The 26,843-nt window shown below is 40.1% G+C and overlaps 2 protein-coding genes across 5 annotated transcripts in view; one reads left to right on the top strand and one right to left on the bottom strand.

Moving 5' to 3' along the window:
• Positions 1-26,843, top strand: part of sez6b (seizure related 6 homolog b) — a 281,236-nt gene that overhangs the window by 31,805 nt on the left and 222,588 nt on the right. The gene's annotated exons all lie outside the window — the stretch shown is intronic.
• LOC108425849 (delta-like protein C) lies at positions 1,689-4,411 on the bottom strand. 3 transcript variants are annotated; one of them, XM_017694859.2, is made up of 6 exons: positions 4,335-4,411; positions 3,920-4,083; positions 3,594-3,827; positions 3,072-3,132; positions 2,711-2,968; positions 1,689-2,393 (listed from the first exon to the last, which is right to left on the bottom strand). In XM_017694859.2, the coding sequence occupies exons 2-6, from the start codon at positions 3,968-3,970 to the stop codon at positions 2,191-2,193; spliced, it is 807 nt and encodes a 268-aa protein (XP_017550348.1). In that variant the 5' UTR covers positions 3,971-4,083; positions 4,335-4,411; the 3' UTR covers positions 1,689-2,190. The 3 variants fall into 3 exon arrangements, with proteins under 3 accessions (XP_017550348.1, XP_017550347.1, XP_017550349.1); XM_017694858.2 differs by having other exon boundaries at positions 3,920-4,122; positions 4,335-4,366; XM_017694860.2 differs by having other exon boundaries at positions 3,920-4,095; positions 4,335-4,366.

The following is a 26,843-nucleotide window of genomic DNA, read 5'->3' as shown; positions in this document are numbered from 1 at the left end:
ACCACAGAGTAAAAAACGTCCTGAATAGACAGTTTTCTGTTGGTCTGTTGAAATAAGGTTATTACAATGCTCTCAAAGTTTAAATACAACAAGGATGATGATCTATTTGTTTTAGTTCCCCAGAAATCATTAGGCTTTCCCTTATGGCCCTGAGGGTTCCTGTAAATATGTTATAAATCTAACTAAACTACATATAGTCACTGTCACAATAGATTCTCATATCTCAGAAATGGTAACTTTACTGGAGAAAGAAAAACGTATTACCAGTAATGTATGTCAAAGTAACAGTTTTATTTAGATTGATTTTGAAGCATTTCTGTTTGTCTAATCATCAAGAAGATTGGATAGACCAATAGAATTTCAAAAAACAATCCCCAAAAAACTCCAACAAATGAGCTATGAGTTTGTTGCATGACAGCAACAATTTAACTTCTTAAAGTTTATGCTTGTAATTCAATTCCTAATTTTAAATGACAGTCCTTTAAAGGGTTTAAAGGGTTAGTAGGGTTTCATTTTTTTCCCCGGTGTTTGAGAAAAGGCTGGCTTTGCCTTCTTGTCTAACAGAGTCTGTTGAGTGACTTCTTGTGATGCAAAATGCAGAATAACGCCACTCTGACGTCATTACAGTCCAAATTCTTTCATGGCAAATGCTGTCTTTCATTAGATGCTATCATAGTGGTGGAGACCTCCAGTCCTGAAGGGCCAGATAGATTCTTGCACAAATTGGAGACTTTAATGCTTGAACATGCCACATTCATCTCAGCGAATCATTATTAGGTTTACTTTTTGCTCCCCGGGCACCATGGATAGGGCTGCCCACCGCTCTGGGAAAGTGTGCTCACTGCCCCCTAGTGTGTGTGTATTCACTAATGTGTATGTGGTGTTTCACTTCACGGATGGGTTAAATGCAGAGGTTAGATTTCCCCGTTTGTAGGATTAAAAAAAGTATCACTTACACCATTAGAGTAGGGAAATCTACAGACTGTGCTGACCTCTGGACCTCAGTTTCCCACTCCTGTTGTGAAAAAGTGCTATTGTTCATCTCCCTGCACACCAATATCCAACACATCCAATCTTATTTTCCCCCCTCGTATTTTCCTCCCACTCAGCTTAACTCCTTCATCCCCCCTTCTCCTGACCTCATCACCTCTCTTCTCCAGTCTTGATGGGTTAACTTCTAGAGCAGGAGACAATTTAGGGCGGCATTAGCTGCGCTCTGCTCTCTGCCCTGGCCTCGCTGCTTTTAAATCCTTGCGCTCCAGTTCCAGCTAGCCACACTCTCCTCACCCTGCCGACCTCACTCAGAGCACAGGATTACTGAGGAGCGTGGGGTGAATTCTGGAGCACTAGGCCGACCTGCTGCACAAAACTCCGCATCATTGGCCAGGTTTCCTTCTACGTATTTTTTTGCATTTTGACATTTGACATAAAAAAGACGTTAGAAATGACACACTTTGTCACATTTTGCATCTTTCTATGCAACAGGGATTCATTTTTTGCAGGTAAAAAGAAATGCAATACATCAAGTCATATGAATGCTTACATGCTCCTATTTTTACCCAGCTGTAGCTATGAAATGTGTTAGAAGGCAACAGGTACCAGCTAACAAATGAAGGATTTTAATTTTCCTTCATTTATCAAAGATCAGTCAAAGCTGATGTTGAAGCTGACAGTAAACAGACATAACATGAAGTTTCAGTCATTTTCTTTAATTAAATTGAACAGTGGAAGGGAAACCTGGCTCTAGTTCTAGATGACAACACTATATATTCTCAATTAGGGCTGCAGCAGTGTGGAAATAATGGGCAGACACAAACATTTATGAAATGTAATATTTGGGATTAAGTCTACCTGGATTAGCATTAGACAGAAATATTGCTTTTATTTCTTTATGACTACAAAATGCAAAGTGAATAAAATGCAGAAATTTAATGTACAGTAACACTAAATATTGTACTCCTTGACAATTTTGTCTTTTAAATGGTTTAATAGGATGATTTTGTGATTAATATGACTGGAGACATAAACCGACAAGGTAAAATTCTGATTTCAGGTCAACTTTAAATCATGATAACAGAAAAAAATTGTTGTTTAGGCCTCACATCCTAGGCTTATTATTCAGTTTTTAATCGTAAGATCTTAAAGGGCCTGTATTATGGGAAACCAAGCTTTGTTGGGAAATTTAAATCTTCAGTTCAGATACTGGTCACAGAACAGGCCGCCCCAGCCTTTCTTGCAGTTGCACTGCCACGGTTGACTGCAGGTACCATGCATGCAGACGGGGTGGCGCCGGCACTTGTCACAGAGGGGGCCCTCCCACCCCATGCGGCACTGGCACTCACCGGGGGTCTCACAGTAACCGTACTCTTTGCTGCAGCCAGACAAGCAGATGGCTGTTTAAGAATGAGAGGGAGAGAAAAAGGGAGTAAATCATATTGAAGGTGCCTTGGTCCCCAGCACTAAACAATTCCTCCCCTCACAAGGCTCAAACACAGGAGTATGTGCTAAGCACTAAAAACTAAGCAGCTCAAAAAAAAAAGCTCTTTTTCATGCAAGGTAGAGCACATTAAGTTCCAATGCATGTGCCTGTCAAATCATGCTCCTTGCTCCCATTGTCAAGCTGAAAATGATTTGTCTTAAACTCCTTGAGAGAAATTCCTAGTTCTAAGACTACAGCGCATTATTTGTGTTAAAAATAAGAGACACTTACGCTCTGTGCAGTAAACTCCGTCCCACCCCTCCAAGCAAGTCCTGTTGCCAGTGGAGTTGCATGTAAAGTGGCCGAAGCTGTCGTCCCGGGGACGGCAGTAGTCCGAGCAGCTGTCGCCGTAGTAGTGCTTGTCACAGACGACATGATAGGAGTAGTGCAGCTCACTCTGCTCTCCCTGGTGAACTTCCTGGGCCGATTCCTCCCCGATGGCTAGCGTGCGATTGGTGGCCAGGCGGGTGATGAGATTGGTCTGGTTTTCTGTAACGCACATAAAACACTTGTTCAGTCGTTCCATCTTTTTCTAAGGGGTTTGGAGAGAAAGGGACACACATTGCACTGGGTGAAGGGGTGCGGGTCTTACCGGTGGACTGTTCGGAAGAGGACTCAGCACTCCACACTTCGATTATCAAGGAAAAAGTTCCCTGAAAAGAACCAAGTAGATTTTAGCATATATTCATACATACATACACACATCCTTATTTCAGCTGGGATTACAGATGACATCACATTAAGTCACAGTATGCTTTGTATGGTCAAATCTTAATCACCGGCATGCTTAATTAAAAAGAGAGCACAATTAATCCTGTTTAATTACCTTTATTGCAGTGTGTGAAATGTTGAACACAAGCGATTGAATGTATAATTTTATAAGTCATTTTAAAACATGGGACAACTCTGTTCTAACTTAATAGACGTCCGAACAAAAATGGTTACATCATGCACTGTAAAAAACGTCTTGAAATATCGCGATATTACAATTTGCCACATCGCCCAGCTCTACTATGCCATCCTGTCCCACGTGTAACGAAGAATTCACTTTGTCAGAAAGTTCCGATCATTAATGGGCATCAGTTACACGCAAGCGCACTGATGAGCTGCTCACCGGCCATTTGAAGTTGAAGGGCACTCTGATGGGAGCGCTGCTGGAGATTTGGTCTGCGCTGAAGGGCTCCGTCAGGCCGGAGCCGTAGGTGCACGGCGGCTCGGGCAGGATCACGTCCTGGGAATGTTTCAGGCACAGGCGGAAGAAGATGCGGCAGTCGACGGCGCGCTGGCAGAGGGCGCGCGCGCTGCGGAACGCGTGGACCTTCAGCTCGAACACACCGACGGAGCGGACCTGAGGTCAGAGAGAGAGAGAGAGAGAGAGAGGACGGAACTGGGACGCGACGGTGGACGATGTCAGAAAGGCCTCAGAGGAAGAACACTCACCAGGTGGGCCGACAGCAGTAGCAGGAGACACGCTGGTAAGACGTTAGCCATTGTTTCGGTGGTTCTCCGTCTGCCGAGACAGCAGACCGTAGAAGGTGTCCAGCGGGCTTGGTTCCAAATCAACAATGCAAAGACAGCAACGGAGAGAAAAGGCGCAAAACGACCTGGAAGATGCGCTGCGAAGTGAGTTAACCCTGAATAAACTGCATGTCCAGTTTGCAAGAATGTCCAAGATGAAAAAACAAAAAGAAAAAGCTGAGAGAAATCTAAACAAGCGGCGAGTATCAGGTACAAAGAATGAACAGCTCAAATAATAAACGCGAAAACCTGACGAGAAGCTATTATTATTATTATTATTATTATTATTAAATAAGTGAAATGTTAAGACCGTGCTGAAGAGCTGTGTAGAGCTCACCTTTCCTGAAGTACCCTCAGCTCTGGCTGTTGTGTAGACTTTGGACCCTGGGCGGACTGGCCATCAGGACGTCCAGAACGACCGCCTGTCCAATGACCACATGGTTCATCGACCTTAAGTGTGTCATTTGAGTTATCCCGATGAAATCATATGAGACAAAAATGTAATTATATTAAAACAAATATTAACCCTATATGAATGTGCATGGAGTAGATTATATGAAGTGCTGTTATAGGTGATTAGACATGTAAACTACTACTGTTGTGTCTACGTTTATTTACATAAATTTACATTTATTCAGCTAGTAGATCCTTCTATCCAAAGCAATGTACAAATATGGTAGACACAGTCAAGCATACAACTGATCTATTCAGTCATTTCTTCTTCTTATTACTTGTTTATTCAGGTTCAAGTGTACCAAGAAGATTTTCACATTATTTTAAATGCCCCAAGTTAGAGGGGCCCAATATGTAAATGTCCATGCAGTTGAGATGTACACCACTCAGGCCTAACATTATGACCACCTCCTTGTTTCTATGGTCATTGACCATTTTATCAGCTCCTCTTAGTATATAGGTGCACTACAACCACAGACTGTAGTCCATCTGTTTCTCTGTATACTTTATTAGCCCCCTTTTACCCTGTTCGTCAGTGGTCAGGACCCCCATGGACCCTTGTTTCTATGCTCATGGTCTATTTTATCATCTCCACTTATTAGATAGGTGCACTTTGTAGTTCTGTAATTACAGATTATAGTCCACCTGTTTCACTGTATACTGTTTCTCTGTAACACTGATGTGGTGGTGGTGTGTTAGTGTGTGTTGCGGTGGTCTGAGTGAATCAGAGACAGCAGTGCTGCTGGAGTTTTTAAACACCTCAGTGTCACTGCTGGACTAAAAATAGTCCACCAACCAAAAACATCCAGCCAGCAGCGTCCTGTGGGCAGCGTACTGTGACCAATGATGAAGGACTAGAAGATGACCAACACAAACTGTGCAGCAGATGACCTATCATCTCTGACTTTACATCTACAAGGTGGAATGACAAGGTAAGAGTGTCTAATAGAGTGGACAGTGAGTGGGCGCAGTTTTAAAAACTCCAGCAGCAATGCTGTGTCTGATCCACTCATACCAGCACAACACACACTAACACACCACCACTACATCAGTGTTACTGCAGTGCACCCAAATACCTGCTCTGTGAAGGTCCATGGGGGTCCTGACCACTGAAGAACAGGGTAAAAGAAGGCTAACAAAGTATCAGAGAAACAGATGGACTATAGTCTGTAACTGTAGAACTACAGAGTGCACCTATATAGTAAGTGGAGCTGATAAAATAGACAATTAGCATAGAAGCAAGAAGGTGATCATAATGTTATTCCTGATCGGTGTTTATAATCAACTCTGCTCATTCTCATACCTGCCCCACCCTCATAACCATAATGTATATAAGAAAATGGAAAGTGGTCATGAAAACTGATTTAAGATGGTTTTTGTATGTAACAAGATTACTAAATGTATGATTATGAAATGTGATTATGAAATTCAGTTTCTACAGAATTATTAGGCAACTGCTGTAAAACTGATGTTATACAGTTATGAAAGTGAGGAACTCTAATGCAGAACTACGTCCTGTATGATATTAAATATATTGTTCTGTGTAGTCAGACTATATATCCTTTATAAATAGAAAACATTTTAATATTATGTATACTCTTATTTTTGTGTAGGATACAAGGTCCTTTGGGGTTTAGGACTAACTGATTCATTATTTTTGAGTGTGCAGCAATAAAGGAGTTCATGTGTTAACTGGACTGGACTTTGCTTTGTAGTGCTACAGCCTGTCTGGTCAGTAGTCCAGAACAGTGAGGCCTGTGTCCTGCTGCTTTTCATGTGGTAGATTTGACAGAATTTGACGGATTTTGACGGATCTCTGTGCTGTAGCCTCAGGGAAGGTCACTCACTGTCTTCGCTCCTCTGTGGAAAATGAAAAGAATTCATTTTAGGGCGGAGCATAGAGGTCAAGTTCATTTCAAGATTAGTACTTGGGCACATCCAACACAGTGTGAATTGAAAATGGCATATACAAAAAAACTGTACAGGTAATTGCACAATACAATTGTTTTGAATTTAGGGCAATATCTTTTGACACTGGTTTAACTTGACAAACCAAATAAAGTCCAAAAAATTCTAACCTCTGGAGTTTATAAGTGCCTCCACTCCAAGTGCCTCATTGAGTGTGAACTGATATAAGCCCTTTCCCTCACTCACTTGATACTGATAGCATGCACCTAAATGCATAGTTTTGATCTCTGGACTTGGTTTCCACGCTAGACATGGAAAACTAAACACCTTTTTAAATTTCGGTGCACTGTTTCAAATGAGATTTTTCAGTGTTGTATAGAAATCATTGCACCCTATTCAGACAGGATTAGTTTTCCATGGGGAGCTCAGATAATGCCAGGATGTCTGTAATGTTTATAGCCAGTTCACATAGGATAAAAATGTCCCAGTATGAATGACAGGGATGAAAGGCATTGGAATCTCTCCTGACATGGGAGTGTGCTGTCTGAAATGACTGATGTGGTGCATCCATCCATTTTCTAAGCCACTTCTCCATCAGGGTCGCGGGGGGGAGATGGAGCCTATCCCAGCAGTCTTCGGGAGGAAGGCAGGATACACCCTGGACAGGTCGCCAGTCCATCGCAGGGCAGACACACAGACACAGACAGTCACTCACACACTCACACCTAGGGGCAGTTTAGCATGTCCAATTGGCCTGACTGCATGTCTTTGGACTGTGGGAGGAAACCGGAGAACCCGGAGGAAACCCACGCAGACACGGGGAGAACATGCAAACAACACACAGAGAGGACCCTGGTCACCCGGCCCAGGCCCTCCTTGCTGTGAGGCGACAGCGCTACCCACTACGCCACCGTGCCGCCCATGTGGATGTGGATAGCTTTGGATGTGGTGCATCCAAAGCTAAATTCTATACAGCATTGAAAAATCAAATCAAAATTGTTTACTTGTACCTAGTTACACTTTTTAGAGTGTAGTAAAAGTCAAAGTCACAGTAAAAATCAATAAAAATAGAGATTAATATTTAGAGAAAAGTAAAAAATAAACATTTTATGTACTGAATATTGTTCAAATTATTATTGTTAAAGCTGTAAAAACAATTTGCCTTGCCCAAATAAAAAGTTTTTTTTTTCCTTTGATTCCTCAAAGCCTGATTGTTATTCAGTACGTGCTGTAAGTGCTGTCTTTCTGCATTGTACGCCGCTTGAAGTGATCTAAGCCATAGATCTGGAGTTTACACTGCAGCCTTTTAATCACAGTCTTCAGCAGTTGTACAGTAGGAGAGCTAAGAGAACACCAGGGAATACTGGGTTATCTGCAGCTGTCTGTAAGAAACTGATCAATAACCCTCGGATTATTATACCATTACTGCAGCATATCTTCCAGTTCTTATTATTTCAGATCTGTTCTGCTGCAAATGTTTTCAAATGTGGATTTTTGATATTGATTTTTTTGTGCAGTAAATTTCAGTTAAAGCTGTTTTTTTCATTCATCTGCATACGGGTATGCTCTCAAAGCACTTACGCAGAGAAAGAAGTGTGTTTACTAAGCTTACCCTGCACTGGCCTCATAATGTCTACTATATTAATGGCTTACTGCTGAATTAAGGTAGAAATGTCAAGAGGAAGGGAGTGATTGGGGTTAGTTTGTATACAGGCTTATACAGACAGTGTCCTGGGTATTCTCCTGTTTAACAAAGCTATGCTCTTTCCCCAGACAGCAGAGCTTCTGAAAAGGAATAGTGTTACCTACAGATTAAATGTATTAAGTGTGATACAATAAATATGCACAAATAAGATGTTCCATTTAACAGTATTATTTGCCTTATGGCACATTTGAGAGCTGGACATGTAAAACCTGAAGTCAGTGTGGTGGGATTGCAGTACTTCATCTTTCAATGGCAGGAGTTCGGTTTCTGCCACTATAGGTTTCAGTGTTTGACCTTTAAGTTGGAGCTGAACAGCTGTAAATTGAGAGAGAGAGAGAGAGAGAGAGAGACCTCAGACCAAAGAAGCTCAAATTCAATTATTTTATCAATTACCTGCAACTTTTAATTTAAAAGGAGCTGTGATGAAAGTGCTCACCTTCATCTCTGTGGGTGGGGGGTATTACACACACCGTATAAAAAGGTTTTCTACTGAACATAAAATATTGATATTGTTACAAAAATGCAATTATAATAAACTGAAATGGTCTGCTAATGCATAAATAATTTGCTTAATTGATTACAGTTATGAATTAATAAGTCCAGTACAGGCTTACTACATATTAAGGCTTAATATTCAGTAATTACTGAGATTTCTATGCACATTGGTTGAGCTATTCTTTGGCTATAGACTAAACAAAAGGCCCAGCTTGATGTGTAGGCCTCAACTACAAAGTCAACATTATACTGATGAATATGTGATGACAATAGTAGATCGTTCACTTACATCCTCAACAGACACGTCCTTCACCATGTTCTGACTGAGTTCTCTTTGAATCCACTTTCACCAGATCTTACATAGTGTAGCTTTAAGTAAAGCCTAGGGTTGCATGCAGGGATGGCTTACTCAATATCCTGTGCACCCGGCAGGGATGTATCATGGTCTTGCAAGACACCTGGGCTTTGGAGTTTTTCGAAGCCCCCCACAGTCCAACAGTAAAGCATAACTGGAAAAAACCAAACAAATCGCCACCTCAAAAAGTGAGATTCAACAACATTGTGTATTTATGTGCACCAGACTAGACAATGTTGCACAGGTATTGTTTGTTTTGGAAATTTTGAATAGCAACAACATAATCCTGTAAGTTGTTGATGATACAAAACTGCAGGGCCTTGACTACAGAACATTTCTTGGTAGTACTGTTCCCTTATCTAGTGTGTATATCTTCAGCCTTGTGATCCGTGGCCCTCAGGGCTCCTGTCAGGCAGAGGCCCCTGGGCACTGGTCCCAGTCGCCCAGTCAGTAATCCTTACGAATCTCTCCACCACCAACAATCACCATCCCACTGTGTTAACCACAGTGGTGAGCCTCACTGCCATTACCACATATTTGTTGTTGATTGTTGTGGTGGCACTGTTGTGGTTGCTGCTGTTGTTGTTTTTAGATAAAAATGTAAATCTATTGCAACATAAAACTAACATGAAAGACCAAAGCTGAGGATTGGTACAGCATTTTCATTGAACAGTGAAACAGATTGCTGGTGACAATAGATCTAATTGTAAAGTTTGAAACCGCATTTTATGACATTAGTTAACAGCGTTCTCTGTTGGCCCAGGCTTAAATACTTAAGATTAATCCTCATGCACATGAAACCATGACATTTATGAGGAAGCAAAGAGGACTGAGCCAGCTTTATTTTCCCTACGTAATAAATATGTAGAAAGTAAAGCAGTTAGAATGGTAAAAACAGCCTGTCACCACCGTGTTAGTGCTTATTGGAGTAATACTTGCTGTACATTCTTCATATTCTGTTCTATTCTGTTATTGTTTGCTATCTGGTGTCAACCAGAGGAGGATGGGTTGCCCTTTTGAGTCATGGTTCCTCTCAAGGTTTCTTCCTCTTGGTCTTAGGGAGTTTTTCCTTGCCACTGTCACCATAGATGATGGTCATTGGGACTGAGACCTGATTTTTTTTTTCTGTAAAGCTGCTTTGTGACAACTCCTGTTAGAAATATTATTATATAAATAAACTTTTATTTCACTTGACATATTATGATTTGTTTCCTCCCCTGAAAAGGGAGTGAATTGAAATGTTGACCTGAAAAAGACTGAAGGTATTCACATCTGTCAGGTCAAATAGGCCACATAATATTTCCATGGCAATTATTGCCCAATAAATAGTAATTCACTGTCATGAGACAGAACATCCAGGATTACACTGAACTAAGCCTGCAAAGTGTAAAGTATGTGGGCTAACCAATAAGACATGGATGAGACATGCCCCCTGACTGGCCACCACTTGGGGAAGTTGGCTTAGCTCCCATCAAAAACATTTAGGACCTAATCATTAATAACAATAACACTTCCAAATTAATCAAAGATTCTCTAGCTGTTCATAGATTGGCTAATTTTTTGACTCACTGTTGTTTTGACGGCTTGTGTTGGCTTGTGTGCCAAGTCTATGGGCACATGCTAATTAGGCCCAATTCATCATGAGTCCCTAAATGCTATGAACAGAATGTCATATCATGATTATATTGCTTCATATTGTGATGTGTTAATGATGCACCAATATAATCAAATTAATGCTGATTGATTATTACCAATCCATATATTGTGATGGCTGTTGCTGTCACAGGTGTTTTCAGCACAAGATTCTCTCTGAGGACGACTGTATCTGTCTTATATTTGGTCAAAGTGAGTGCGGATGTGGCGGAAGCTGAAGCTGGCTTAAAGCAGCAGAAGCCTTTGTATGCGATAAGAAATGCTGAGGCGGAACTTTTAATATAAAACACCGGAGAATATATCACCTGCCGCCAGCCTATAAATACTTGTCCCCAGAGCACTCCATATGCAAAGCAGAGAGAAGGTATTTTGTCAAAGCCAGTGTAGAAAGATCTGCAGATTGGACATGGAGAAAGCATGCGAGTGAGGAGGTTGCTGACACAGTGTGGAATTCATCACACTGCATATGAAATTCTGTTGCAGGCACTGCAATATTTTTGGTGCTGCTGTAGAAAAACAGTTTTTGTAGCCATTGACCAGGTGTGTGCAACACCATATTGTGGACAAAGAACGCTGATACAGGCATGGAGTTATTTGACTTCCAAGCCGGAGTTAAAAAGTACACATAAGCTAAAGTGGGGTCCAAATGTCTGAGACTGCATTATTTATTTTTTTTATTTAAACTTAGAAATGGAAAAAAAAAAAGAAAAAATTTAAATAAAAAGTCAGCCAAAAAAAAAAACCATCAGCAAGAATCACTCTCAATCAGACCCAGGTCTTGAAGGTTACCTAATACAGCTTTCAACCTGTTATACAATGACAAAAATACCCAGTTTCAATTCCTGTGCCATAGGCTGTCACGTGTCTGGTGGGATACACTGGAGATGGGCATAAACCTTATCTCATGTCACAGCATTCTTCCTTGAGGAACATACCACAAGCCTCACAGAGACCTTTTTTTATAAATAACCATATTCCTAAATGTATGAAATATATTCTTAAGAAAAAAAAGATGCAAATTTGATTAAAGGAGATAATCGATATCTGTGATTCAGCCATTATATTGTGGCTTCTATCTAAAATTGAATGGCAAATTGTCAGTAGCGGTTTTACATAAACCTACACAACAAAAACAAGCATGACGTAATAGTTCAAATTAAATATAATTTGAAAACAGCAAAATTTCAGAATTACTTGGGCCGAGATCTCTTTACAGTGATTTACATTCAGAGTGAAAAATATTCTCCTGTAACGTTGCCATTTTTAATGTTTTGTTCTGACAGTGACTGTTCAGTATCTCCCAAATTCTTGGCCAACTGACACTGCTGGCTGACTAAGAACAGTAAAAATTAGATCAGCCCTCCAAAGCACCAGCGCTGTGCTATTGTGTATGTAATGGTTTGGTGCCAGAAGCACGCACTGTGTTTTCTCTCGTTCTCTCGTTTGAGGGAAGGCGCACTTCTATGGTGTGGGTGCATCCAAGGGCAGGCTGAAGGCCAAGTTATCTTTGCATTTCATGCTACATTTCTTGTCATCTGGCAGACAGCACATTTAACCCTCAGTGCAGTGGTGAAGGGAGGACAGAGCGGAATAATGGCTGTTTTTACACTCACTCGTCCAAACGGCAATTAGCCTGCATTTCACGCCACATTGGCTCCATGTTCAAGCAGAGGTAGAGGGCTGTGGGACTGCATAGCCCACCCAGATTGAGGCACAAACAGCACCATCAATTCCACATTATGCTGCCATTTGTCCAGAAACACACCCTTTTTTATTCTCTTCCTCACTCATCCATCATTCTTAACAAGGAAATGGGGTGGACGTCCATGCTGTCCACTGTAATGATTCTTTTCATTTCATCTGCTGCCTTTGGTAGGAATCATTTCATTTAGTCCAGTTTGTTTGTTTTGGACATTAAGCCTTGTTTTGAATAACAGGTTTGTCTAACAAACAGGTTTATTACTGCACTTTTTAAAAATAAAGGTGCTAGAAAAGGTTCACATGCCACAGAAGAGCTACGTTTTAGTTCCTTAAGGAACCTTTTACTGCATGTTTCTTTAAAGATACATTGTTGTAAGTGAGAAATGGGAGTATGAAGAATGTTTTCAAAGTAAAAAAGTTAATGGTTAACCTGGAACCATACAACAAACCATTTCAGAACCTTTATTTTTGAGAATGCAAGTTGAAAGAATGCAATTCTGCTCTTTACCATCACATATGTATTGATATCCAGGATGAAACTACAACAACAAGCATGTAATCCAATACATTGACGCTTGAGGTTTGGGTCTTTTTATAGTTAGAGAAGATAAATGGAGAAAAGGCTTAAATGGAGGTCAGATCCAGTCTGAGTGAGCTCGTATCTGAGGCGGAGGATGTGCTGGCTCAATGACTTTCATGGAAAAACTGGCTGTTGATCTCTGCCTGCAGAGACGGCGCCACACAGGAGGGATCAAGCTGGCCATTAGATCAAAGCAGCTGCTCGGTGAGCTGCTGTGGGCAGGGATGGGACGGTGGACTGAGGGAGGCGAATATCCTCTGTTTGCCAGCCCATCCCCATCAGCCTGGTCTATACTACTGATAAACAGCAATTGCGTTTGTCAAAGTGTGGCAATTGCCAAACCCTCACATCATTACAAAGTGTAAAATGCCCTGCCCACTATTATTACTGTTAATGTCATCCAACTTTATGAGAATTTTTTGTGCACTTTATGGAGAAACAAGACATAATATTCTGCTTCCAGTTTAAAATGCTTTGATACCGAGCTGCACTAGGTTGGTGATCAGGCAGTCTGGAAAAGATGATGGTGAACTGGCCCTCATGCTTGAAAAACTACAAATTGAACAAAATGTTGACAAAAGTTGGTGGACAATTTCTTATTAGCTTAAATAAGAATAAAGCTCGATGCATGAATAGGTCAATTAGACTGATTCTGTAATGTGATGTGGCCATGCAGAGGCACTGCAAGTGGTTGCTATAGAACAAGGTGAGTATGTTACAATCGATGTATGGATGGCTGTTGCATCATTTTAGGAGATCGTAGGATGGTTGTCTCAAAAAGTTTTTTGATAATGTATTTTTTATGCATCATATTGTCATTAAAATCAAAGAGTTGTTGCATTCTGGTTTACTGGGGAACAATATCCAGAATACCAGACATTTGGACTTACCAGGTTTCAGGTTCTTGCAGGTTTCATGTGTCTAATTAAAAACAATAATCTTGGATGATTGCATTGTGTAATGCATGGGTCTATTATATTAATCCAAGCATAACTTACTACTACACATCCAGATTACTGAACATTAAACTTTACCTCACAATTTGTAAATGTAGAAATAAATATCTACTATTTATTTTTTTACCTCTCATAAGATGGACCTTCTAGAATGATGTACATATAAAGCATTTAATAAATACAGGATCATTCAGAAACAGTGTGTCTGTGGTCTTGGGGGTGGAGAGCATCTATCTTGCCTGCTGCTATGTTTGTTTTTCTTCATGACACGATCAACTAATACAAAGATTGAGCTCTGAAGAAAGAAGTAAAAGTGAGTGTGGTGACGTACCTGCCTGTATAAAGCTAGAATGCCTGGAATGAAGATGCTGTTACTGTTGTTCAGCTAAAAAATTAGACATATTGTTTAATTCAGAATGACTGAGTTATGTTTATCATGTGGCCTGTATCCAAAATCAGTCTGCACTGATCATGCTCTTAAACTGACCTACATGTGCAAAAGAGCAACGATCCACCTGGCTTGCAAGTAAATGTTCAATACAGATGCTCTTAGCTGTCCATCATCTTTCCTCAAAATGATTTATTGTGGCAGTGAGGAATTATGATGAATGAATGAGCTGAGTTGGTGTACAAGTTGCATATTTACACCGAAGGTGATCTGACACACATTTTTACATCATTTTTACCAAAATTCTCCAATTTTTTGTCATGATAAAACCAATACCAATGAGGTTCCAATAAACAGTTTTTCTGCTGAAGTTGAACAGAAAGCATTCATAAAACAATCATAACTTCTGTTCCCATCAGGATCTGTATACATCATCAATTTTCTGAAGTGATAAATCATTTGGATGGAAGTGTGGCCACAGACACTGAAAAGGTTTGTGGCAACACTCTGAATTTGCACTCAGAAAAATGATAAGTGAGAGACCTCTTATGTCCCTCAAGGATTCGTTTTCAGTACTTTTTAATTAGGGATCATAATTTCATTGCATTGGGTTATAAAAAGAAACATGCACCTTTTTAAACATTTAAAACTCATTTAAGATACATAATTAGGCCTTAAAGAGAAATTCCACCAATTTTTTAAATTTATGGCTGAGACATATGCAAGGTCATTCAGTGTTTTCATGTGAAATGGTCCATTGTAGATAGACTTACTGACTCATTTCATTATGGTGGTCCTTACAGGAATCAGGGGTCACAATGTCTAGAACGCAAATATAGGCACTTTATTTGCTTTCCAAAACATCCAGTGGACCCAGTGTTGATAATGGTAAAATGAAAAGAGGACGTTTTTATCAGAGCCTGTTTTGCCTCATAAAGCCCTGCATGAATGTATTTTAAAAGTACATTTCAGGCCTAAAGATTATTGCAAAGCAATTGTAAAACGATGTCTCAGGCACCAGAGAGTGAGTTCACAACCCTTTTGCTTAATAACTTTCTGTGAGGGAGTTTTTAGAGACATTAAACTCTTCAGATATTTGGTTCCCATCACCACTTCTGTGAGCGATGCTAACTCGGCAAGTTTGCTTGCATCTTAACCATTACATTTTTCCAGAAACCTAGAAAAATCTCTGAACAAAAATGTACAGCACCCTGTTTTTGAGACAGTGTAGTGCTGAGACTGTCTACTGAACAGTTTCAGCCTGCACTGGCACTGTAGTTGTTGTTTGCCTGTGACATGGTACACACCTCCTAGCTTGCTCCTGCTAGAGAAATTCCTGTGCTGATGCAGAACAACAAGCAGGTTGTTAATTAAGCCTGTTGACTAGGTCCACTCAGCATTAGCATTTCCCCACACGCCCTGACTTTTTGAATTATTTACGACTGAGCATGTGAGCGCTTGTGGGGATACTGTAATTTATGCGGCGGCGAGGAGAGATCGATGGTCCTGGATACGGGCGACAGCTGACAGATTCATAGCAGCCCCTAAGGTGTTGAGGGAGATTGTCACCTCAGAAAACAGCCGATGTCTGACATGCCCTCGAGGACCTAAAGTGAGCCATATCGCCCATCTGCACCCTGGCCCATCAGTGGCGTGCCAGCGACAGTGATGGAGGCGTCGTTTTATGTTTTAAGGCAGTCTTGCACTGCAGCGTTTAGCAAAGACTCCCAACTACTCCGACTGAGCAACAGTTGTCATTACTTAAATGCAGCATCCACACGGACTTTAAAATTGGTAAGTGGAACTGTTATAATGACCATAAGATGATGATACATACACATGCTGATATACAACGAGTGCGGTGAAGAAATTATTTATGTGCAGCAATGGAGCTATTATGAATAAATGAACAGCATTCGCTGTAAATAATGCATGGCCACTACATGGTTATGCTGCATGGCGTGCACAGGAGACGTTCAGTGTAACACAGGGGCCTGAGCAACTCTAAACACTTACATAATTTATTGTGAACACTGCTCATTTGTGGAGGAGACAAGTGTGTGCAGGAGGGTTGGGTATTTGTAGTGTACAGAGGATTGATGTTGGCGGCGATGGATATCTGATGGTAGTGAAAGATTTCTGTGAATGATTTTCAGCTCTGTTCCCGATTTTGTTATTAATTCATTATAATTGTCTCTCTTAAGATTTGCAGTTGTGTGTGAACAGTTGTACACTCACAGTAAATTTTTTGTGATTTTCTAAGTGAAGATCTCTACAAATGGGCCAATTTCTGCTAATTTCAGGGCACAATTTATTTAATTTCTAAATTGTTTATCCTTCTGGTCGGGGGGGGGGGGGGGGGGGGGGTGGTGGTGGTGGTTGGGGTTTGGGGGTGCGCTCCCTGCAGACACAAGAAGGACATAGAACATGCAAACTCCACACCTTCTTGCTGTGAGGCGACAGCGCTGCCCACTGCACTACCCGCGATCCCATATTGATTAAGCAGTTAAACATAATGATGATGATGGTGATTACATCAAAAACTGAAAAACAACAAAACATTGAAAACATTGAATGATAAAATGCTGTTAGTAGGCCACCCTGTGTGCAGTGTTTGCATGATTAGTCACAGCTCTAGTAAAATACATTAATTTTAGTTTGTAATATGAGTGAATTAAAGCACATTTTGTATTGAACCGTTTCATGCATGTACATCTGCTCCCTGTGTTTTTTATTTAAGAAGCCAGCAGTCAGTTTGCATGTAATTGAAAAGTGTTTAATATTACAGAATGCAGCTGGCAAGATAACAATTACATATCTATCCAGTGGCTATGTAAAGGAGAAAGCTTAGAAATGAATAAGAATACACCAAAACAAGCTTTTTGTACATATTTTGAATGCATTAGTAATTAGCATTCTGGCTCTTTTCAGTGAATCAGATCAGTCGGCTCATCTAACAAATAAGAGCTCTTACATGCTCGCCATTGAGTGCCACTATCTGTTTTTTTGTTTCCATCATTAGTGATATCATTTAATTTAATTTATTAGGTCAAATATTGTCAGCTAAGAATTACATGAAGGCCCTGAGATCAAAACTACCGACAAACTAACACAAACAGCAGTTTTAAGGGTAATGTAGGGACACAGAATGTTCCAAGAAGATCCTGGAAGGAATCTACACCTTTTTATCACAAAGAAACAACCAATTCATGAATTAGATCCCATAGGGAGATATCCTAGTCCTAATTATAGAGTTCAGGTATTTTAGACAAATGCTGGCAGTAGAGTGGGTCAAACTGAAGAGACAGCGACTTTGAACATGGCACAGTCAGAGGACGCCGCCTTTGTCAGTTTGTGAAATGTCCACCCTGCTAGATCTGCCCTTGTCAACTTTAAGTGATTTAACTTTATTGCGAAATAGAAGCATCTAGGAGCAACAACAGCTCAGCCATAAAGCCGTGTGCCATGTGCACTCACAGTGCAAAGCCACCGAGTTCACTGAAATCACTACAGAATTCCACACTGCCTGAGGAAGTAACATCAGCACAAGAAAGGTACATCAGGAGCTTCATGAAATGGGTTTCCACGGTTGAGCAGCTGCACACAAGCCTATGCCAAGTGAAGTAGTGTAAAACACGCCATCACTCGAACACGTTCCAGAAACGTGTTCTTTAGAGTGAAGAATAGCGCTTCAAATATATGCTTCCAACTTTGTGGGAATTTGCCCTTTCCCGTTCCAGCATGGCTGCACCCCTGTGCACAAAACAGGGTATATAAAGATGTGGTTTGACAAGTTTGATCTGCAGGAACTCCAGTGGCCTGCACAGAGCCCTAACCTCAACTCCACTGAACACCTTTGGGATGTATTGGACTGCTGACTGCAAGCCAGGTCTTCTCGCCCAATATCAGTGCCTAACCTCACAAATGCTCTTTTGACTCAGTGGGCTAAATCTTGTGGAAGGCCTTCCCAGAAGAGTGGAGGCTGTTATAGTCACAAAGGATGGGGAACAGAAACTCAGTGTTAACGCCCATGGTTTTGGAATGGGATTCACAACAAAGTGTATTGTCATGTCATCATGGTGTCTATCATAGTTGAATATGGGCAAATATCACTTTTCAATATACCAAACTAATGTTTGGAATAAATGAGTACAGCATGTTCTATTGGATGACTGATTCAGCTGTGAATAAGAGGTTTGTATTGTGTATGTGTAGAGCTACTGCAGCATCATCTGTTAGCCTTAGCTTTTACTGATCTTCTTTTGAGTGGGTTTTTTCTGCTTTCAGTTAGTGAGTTTCTATTCAGAGAGGGTTCACAGAGGAGTAGACCAGAGGTAGGCTGAAGGTGCTGAATGACCCTTTGATCACAGACAGTGTGTGAGAAGCTGAAGCTGATGGAAGTCAGTGGCCGCTTTAACAAACAAGTGAGCTGGGCGTTTACCTAGCGCTTTATCTATAATGGGAAAACTAAGGAGGAAATGAAAGATGGAGATAAAACAGCGTTGATAATTCAATTAATTAAAAGAAAAGAGAGATTACGTAGCGCCTCCCTCCAAGCAATGTCACTGATCACAGGATTTTATTTATTTATTTACCTCTTTGGTAAGCAGTCTTTTGTTTTTTCTTTTATCTAATATTCAGTGCAATGCAACAATGATAAAAGATTATCATTGGCATTGATGTGTGTGTCATCTATGGTAATACATACATACACACACATGTACTGTATATATGTGTAGTTTTAATGAAATAGCAATTGAGCGAAACAGGGCTGCGTATGCTTGTCCTCTGCAATGAACAGTATCTGAAGCACAGATCTGAGTGGAGATGCTGTCAGTGGTTTTGCCCTTTGAAGCAAAAATAGTGCATTTGTGTCTGCCTCCTGCTTAATATAGCACAGAGCGGGATGTTTATGGGGGAGCGATGCGGGCAGTGATGACAGGCCTGAAGCGTATTGTTGAATGCTGAGCAATGCAAGAAGTGTGACTCCTTAAACACACACACACACACACACACACACACACACACACACACACACACACACACACACACAGATACAGACGATACTCTATACACATTTTTACTTATATATAATTTCAAGTTTATTATGTTTACACAGTGATGTCTGTCATTTGCTGCAGCACTGACAATGTACATATTGGTACAGTGGTGTGTGTTTAGTAATGTATGTTCCGGAAATCATGAAAAAAAAAAAAGAAAACCGTATTAGGTTCAAGATCAGATGCAATGAAGGATACATGGAGAAAGCATAATATATATTATCAAAAAGAAGAGATTCTGTTTCTAAAATATCTGTGGTGAACCTCAGAAGAATGCATGTCCTGACAAATTAACTGAATCCCTTAAACTTCCGGTTTGTTATTAATCGTAAGAGATTAATTTTTCTGTACTGGGGAAAAAGAAACATATATTTTACCCCAAATTACACAGAAACCTCAACAAATATGTTTTTCTTAGTATTTAGTACTCAGTCCATACTGAGTGAAAAGTAGAACCTTTGATATTTTAACATGAATTGTGGCCTTTTTTAGTATTTATGTCCTTCTTTTGCTTTAATTACAGCATGCTCTCAAGCAGGCAGACTCAAGTTTGTGCAAAAGCCTCTGATCAGTAGATCAAATGCTGAGATTCATCTGAACATGAGCTTCAATAGAAGGAATAAAAAAAGATCTGACCCTTTTTTTTACAAAGGCCTCAACATGGTTAATATCACAAATTAGCTTGAATTTGAGTAGTGACCTAAAATAGCACCGAATCTTGAATATTTTTTCTGTTTTACTTATCTTAATGTTTTAGGTTTTTTTTTCAAAATACTAAAATTGTCTTTTGATTATTTCCAGGTTTAAATGAAAATCAGTCTAGATTTTCAGTGTGGTCTCTTTTAGACCCTACTGTATCTTGCAGATTCACTTAGGGGTGTGAATAGAACCGCATACAGTACAGTGCCAGAAGACACGCATGACTGCACCCCTTTGTTATTTTTTCAGCTTGGGGCCTAATGGGGATGTGCTGGAAAATGAAGGCATATAGTAGTGTGGTAAATTCTGTAAATAAACTTCTGTTTCTTAATATTAATAAAGTACACACACAAATACTTCCTTACGTACCCTACACTTGATGGAAGAATCATTCTCTCATTCAGCACACTACCATAAGCAGAGGTACTGAAATAAAATGTTTATAGATTTATATTTTCCTGCAAACGCTCTTAAGAGAACTGAATCCTCTCTTGCGGTTGACCTTTTTCACATCTGTCTCTCACCTTTGTTGCATGTAAGCACAGTCATGATACTTTTTTCAGCCTTACGACCCCCCACCCCCCACCACCTGTCTGTCTGCCTGCAAAAAGTTGAAGAAAATCCTTCAAAACTTTGTAAGACAAACTCCAGTTTTATGCCCATCAATCAAATGTGTCGGTGTGGAATAACTCTGGAATTCCTGGACTTGTTTGTCATTGTGGTGTGTCATTGGTGAATCCTCTGACAGTCCGAGCAGTGAAGAGAAATTTCTACTCACAGTAGGCAGAATGATGGCTGACTCATTCCACTGCACTCACTGCTGCTCTGAAACTGTTGTAGCTGGTCACTTTCTACCTGTGTATCCACTCCACAGCCCTCTTCAGGACTTCGAGCTCTATTTGTTTAAGTGCCATATTAGCATTACAGAAGGCCAGAATTGCTTTTAAAACATTCTGTTAAAAGACACATTCTACACTTTTCTCATATATAACCACTGATGTTTATGTGGTTTTATTTATGACCATTTTTTATTCTCTGTTTATCCCTTAGAATTTAACCGGCTGTTTTTTTTTTTTATTACTGTGCCTTTAAAACGCTCCTTATAACTTATAGTGTGAATGGGTGGAGCTAAACTCCTGTAGGCTGAATAAGGAATTGAGTCTTTGTGACATTACAAAAATGAATTTAAAAGCTGCATTTGTAGCTTAATTTCCATATATGGACTGTGAAGTTTGTTTTTGAACTTTAATAATGTTTACATACTACATCATGCTCCTGTATGTATTTAAGAAAAACTAAGAGGAACATTACGTTTTCAATTTAATGGGCTCATTAATATTAAAAAAATATATTATTATGCATACCAAAACTTAACTGAAATAGCCTTCATGTATGTTCTCCGTCAGAGCCTTGAGACTGAAGCTTTAGCATCAGCATTTAACATAAGCACTTGCATTATATTTACTTATATATATTTAATTAGCTTAGTAATATAAGCCTCTTATTGTTCTATAGCCAACGCTGAACATGCAACATGCCGTTAACTAAGCCACAATAGAGAAGTTTTATTTTGCATCATAACATGTTTTCAGCATCTGATACAAGTGTTTAACAGTGGCTTATAAACATTAGCGGTGTGGGCTCATAAAAGCACTGTGCTGAATGATTATGTCTGCAAATGGCTGGGTAAAACATGGCAGACCACTACAATCATTCGCAATGTAATGTTGAATTACATAGGTTCTGGGCTATTAAAGACATCAGATAATAGTAGAAGGAGGATGAGGATGAGGCCATTGTAGAAACAGCAGACAGACCACTGTTCCAGAGTCATTCACGCCACCGCTTCATACAAGAGGACTGATCACACCTTGCTTTTGTTTGGTGGGCTGCAAAGTAATTTTGTCCTGTGGGTGTAATCAGGAGAGATATGTAGTCAGACTCTTTCTCCCTCTCCCCCTCCTGACAACTGGCTCACTGTTTCCCCTAGGAAAGAGACAATTCCCTGACACCCCCCACCCCCCCCAAAAGATATGGATGCCCCAAAAAACAGGCTGTTGCTTGTGGGCCACATCTCATTGATACTGCTTCTGGCAGTGGAGACACATCTGTCTGTCTGAGTCACATACACACACACACACACACACACACACACACACACATGCTGTGATGGTTGGATTTGATTACTTGAATCTACATAATGTGAATTTCACAACACTGTCATGGCTGTATGCATTTCTACCCACTCCTTCTTATTATATTGCACCTATTCTGCATGACTGCCTAAAAGACCCCCCTCTCACCCCCAAGCCCTTTGTGCCAGAATCAGAAAGATTTTATTTCTCCAACAATGTTATACATACAAGGAATTTGTTTTGGTGAGGATACACATGTATGACATGTATCATACTAAACAGACCAGAAAATACAATAAAGAGTAATAATAAAAACCAGCCAATGTAAGATGAGATCCATTTTTAAGATGTGTAGGTTTCTGTACTTATGCAGATATGAGTGTCTGTATGTATGCAGGTCAAGGAGATGTGTTATAAAATATACTATTACAAACTAATATATACAGAATATTACAGAGTGATAAAAATAAATCTTGGAACAAAACTTTGTATCCACCTTTTTTTTCTTTCCATTTTTTTCAATTTTTCACTTAATTGGAAATGCCTGTTGCCTTTGACATTGTGTGTAAATTTGAAGAAAAAAAATGAAAAATGAACCAACAGAAACAGCCGAAGTGTCTTTTGGGGGTGGGGGGAGTCTGGTTCCATTGACTTACATTAAAAGTGAGGTATGTTTTTACTTCTTCAACTGTAAAGTTGCCATTTTGCAGATACAATGTTTTGTTCTGACAGCAGTGACTTGTAAAAATGTTCTTGCACATAAGCATTATGCTAAAAGAGGACTTCTAATGTAATACTGTAAGGAAGGTGTGTTAGTTCAGTTATAGTTTGTCCACTGAGGATGATGAGCACTAGAGTCGAGGGGAAGAAGCTGTTAGCATGCCTGCTTGTGCTGACTTTGATGGTTCTGAATGTTCTAGCAGAAGGAAGTGGCTGGAAGAGCTGATGTCTAGGGCAAGAGGGGTCAGATGCATTCTGTCTGTGTGTGTGCGAAGCTGAGAAAGTGCCACAAAATGTGGGTGGAGATGTCAGATGTACATCTGATTACATATGTGCATCTGATTCCACAGCTATTTTTTCTTAGCTTGATGGAAACTACATCACTGTAGAGTGTTTTAGTGGGAAGGAACTTCATTAACTAACTCTGAACTTTCATTTTTCTGTTTTGTCTCGAGCGTGTTGACGGCTCCGTTTGGCAGGGCATTTTAAACCCTGCGCAGGTAGTGGGCGGGGCTGTGGTTTGTGAGAGCAGGTGCAGTCTTAGTAAGTCAAAGCTGTGTGAGTGCTCGCTGAGGCCATATCAAGTTGCATTCTGCTCTCCGCCTGCACTTGTAGACTTGTACATCTGCCCCTCTGTCTTTCTGTTGCTCTCCCCCTCTCTCTTGCTGTCTCTCTCTTTTCTGTCTTTCTATTTCTATCTATCCCTAAACATAATTTTATGTGTCAGTTGCCAGCTTCTGACAAAACATTAAAAGACAATGTTGTCCACTTGACTCATACTTGGTTTTACTGCAGGATCTGAAATCATGAGGGAAAATATAGAATCAACACTTGATTCTATATAGTGATTTATTCACTATTGCCAAGATTATTGTAACTTTAGCCTGTGCTTTTCATCTAAATGCCAGTTCTGTTCCATAATTTTATTATTGTATACTCATTGTATGCACACATTGATATAAGCTGTCAGTAAAGCATAATTTCTTTGATTTCAGTCATCTGTCCTGAAGTAAAAAACTTCTTTAATTCATGTCACATTGAGTGTTCTGATGGCTATATTGTATATATATTGTTCTTGTGAAGTAGACTGCTGACCACTGGTCATTTTGGTTCTGGTGAAAGGCTGTAAACAGTTTACTCTTGCAGTGCTGTGGGAGAAAAAGCCTAAGGGTTTTAGCAGCACAGAGGGTCAGCTTTTTGGAGCTTTTCACAGATTACACTTAATTGCTGTCTCAAAGGAGTCATTACGCTGAGAAACAGCTAAATAAATCACAACAAACATAATTGCTTTGCTGCGTACAGACCTGATTTTATTCAAGTTATTCCAGAGACCTTGTTGCTGATGTGAAACTGCATTTATTAATCAGCAACATCTTGGTCATGCCAAGTGTAGAGGCGGACATTCAGGCATTTTAGAGGAGTTTGTTAATAATTGCAGGAGGCTATAATTTGCGGCTCTCCATTGTCATTCGTAATAAAAGGACATAAATGGTTCTAGGAAAAACCTGTTGGCATCAAAACCACCAAAAGTGGTTCTTCAGTGGCATAGCTCTGAAGAACCGTCTGCGTACATTTTATTTTGAAAAGTGGAGGCTTATGCTGTGGATGGATTACGCTCATCACAGTTTCAAAAGAAGCAAAATTCAACACCACATTGATCTCATATTCTCTTAGAACTCTTAGAACAACCATTTCTAAAAATTCAGCTGCAGCCATTATGTGCAGTAATAGCATCTAATGAATTTAAAATGAATCATTTGAATCATTTTTGCTCTGTAACTAAAAACACACATCTTTGTTTCAATCATCTGATCTGACCATATATTTGTTTTATTTATTTATTTATTTATTTATTTTTAAGGAAAGACCCTTTGCTATAAGCCAGTTTTGCTTTAGATTAAACATGTTATGTACATTTAAATCAATTCAGCAATCGACCGGCGATGTCTGTTGCCTAGCACGGAGAGGGGGGTATGTGGCGGGGTGGTATATGAACTTTAAACATGTTTGGCTTCTGTAGGCATGCCCTCTTGATGACTAAAGGTGAGTGTTCTTAACGATTAGTAGTGGACATTTCGTGGCCACTCAGAGGCCAAAGCCAGGTCCAATATGGTTGATTTCCCTGTAGCACAGCAGAGCAGATTTTACTCATTCTTTTACAGACAGAATGCAAAGCCGTGACCGAGAGGAAGACAAGAAACATTTTTGTTTAGACATAAAACTTCGATTTTTAATTTTTCCTTGCCCTTCATTTTTAAGGATTGCAAAATGGAGAGCACACCTGGTCTGTGGCTGTGATCATGTTTGTTTCTTCCCCTTGGGGAACCTTCAAGCCCTTCAGAGGCCTTCAAAGAAGACCTAATGATTTATGTAAAATAAAAAGAATACATGTCTGTAATTTGTAGTTGATTTCTATTTAATATAATCATCACACTTATTGCATTTAAACTCTGCAAGTATTGTACAAGTACTCTTGGTTTTGGTTGGGAGCAAAAGGTTAAATTCTTGAAATTTATCCAATCAGAACTTTTTTGTTTGTGTTGTCTAGCTACAGACTGCCAGCTTAGCTCTCCTATTGGTTAGAACTTCAGGAACTGAACATAATTAGGAGCTGACCATGGAATCAAGCAATCATGTTTAGATTTCTAAAGTGTGAGACCAGATTGGAAAAATTAATGGAACGGCTAGATACGTAACTGGCAGCCTACAAGAGTGGTAGCCTGACTAGTGTGCTTCAGTCAGATGTTAGAAATGGAAAACAGCAGAGTTCTTCACTGAAAGAGTGACTATAAAAGTGCTACTACTATCTTCCTTATATATAGATATAATAGTATCTTCCTTTAAATTTCAAATAAACCGCCTTTTACAAATGACGAATGTTTGCGTTTTATGTAGAACGGCCAAAAATTCTCTTGTGAATCTCCTTTATCTTAGTGCCAATATATTAAAAAATCCCATGGGGTGCTAGCAGAAATCAGCGTCATCAAACTGAAGGCCTAGCACTAATAGTCCTGGTCTTCTGCAACATTATACAATGTTAATACATTCTAGATACAGATACAGTGCAGCGTTGTTTTTGCTTGTATCTGCTGGATACCTGATCTGTGGCATCTGTACTGTAAAATGATGACTGATTTTCTTCAAGCAACTCAAAGAGGTAATTGTGACAACCACCACTGTTGGGTGGGCCTCTGATGCCGAGCTCTGTTTAAAAAGCATTCAGTGATTTGTTGAATCTGCTGGTTCAATGATGGGCTTTCAGTACTGTTAGGGTTTTAGACCTGATGAGGCCTGAATTAAAAGTAATTCTGTGGAAACTGTATGAAAGTATGTTGGTGCATTGAATTCATAACTTTCAAAGGTCTGTTAATAACAGGAAGGTGTCCAAGTTCCCCTTAAAGCTCACATCTCCTCTGAGGCAAAATGGCCTTGTAATCCTCCCCTTACAGGTGCATATGATGTCTCTCTGCTTACAATACTCTGTTTTTGTGGGTCACTTTGAGTTTGTTTCCTGATCTTCATACACACCAGCTCAGCCCTCACTTTCTAATCAGTTTCACTGCAGGAGGTGTTTTCGGCTGGATTAGGCTGTGGTTGAATGTGACTGTACAGTGATATAAGTAGAGCTAAATCCTAATAGCTCTCTTGGGGCTGAGGAAATGACTTGGCTGTACTCATAAAGTTTAAAGGCATCTGCGCTGTGTGCCTCCGATTGAGGCGGCTGAGCCCAGGCCTCCCCAGAGAGAAAAGCGCAGCTCCTGAGGTTGTTTAATTAAGGGAAATCATTGCCCGGCAGAGTGATCTGGACGGCTTTACTTAACAGCAAGGGACAGAGCTCGATAGGCCTGATGAATTCTGCCTGAGGTCCTTTAATGGAGCCAGAGCCCTGGCCATCTAAGGCTGAGAGGGCAAATGTTTTGTGGCATTGCAGAAAGAAAAAGCATAAGATGCGCGTTTGGACATATTTAGTGCTCAAACGCCGCCTGTGGAACTGCCATGTTGTACCACTCTCTTTATTTCAGTATACTGTAGAGTGTC

The sequence above is a fragment of the Pygocentrus nattereri genome, chromosome 17 (assembly GCF_015220715.1).
Source record: "Pygocentrus nattereri isolate fPygNat1 chromosome 17, fPygNat1.pri, whole genome shotgun sequence".
Taxonomy (NCBI): domain Eukaryota; kingdom Metazoa; phylum Chordata; class Actinopteri; order Characiformes; family Serrasalmidae; genus Pygocentrus; species Pygocentrus nattereri.
This window is presented reverse-complemented; position numbering and strand designations above follow the sequence as displayed.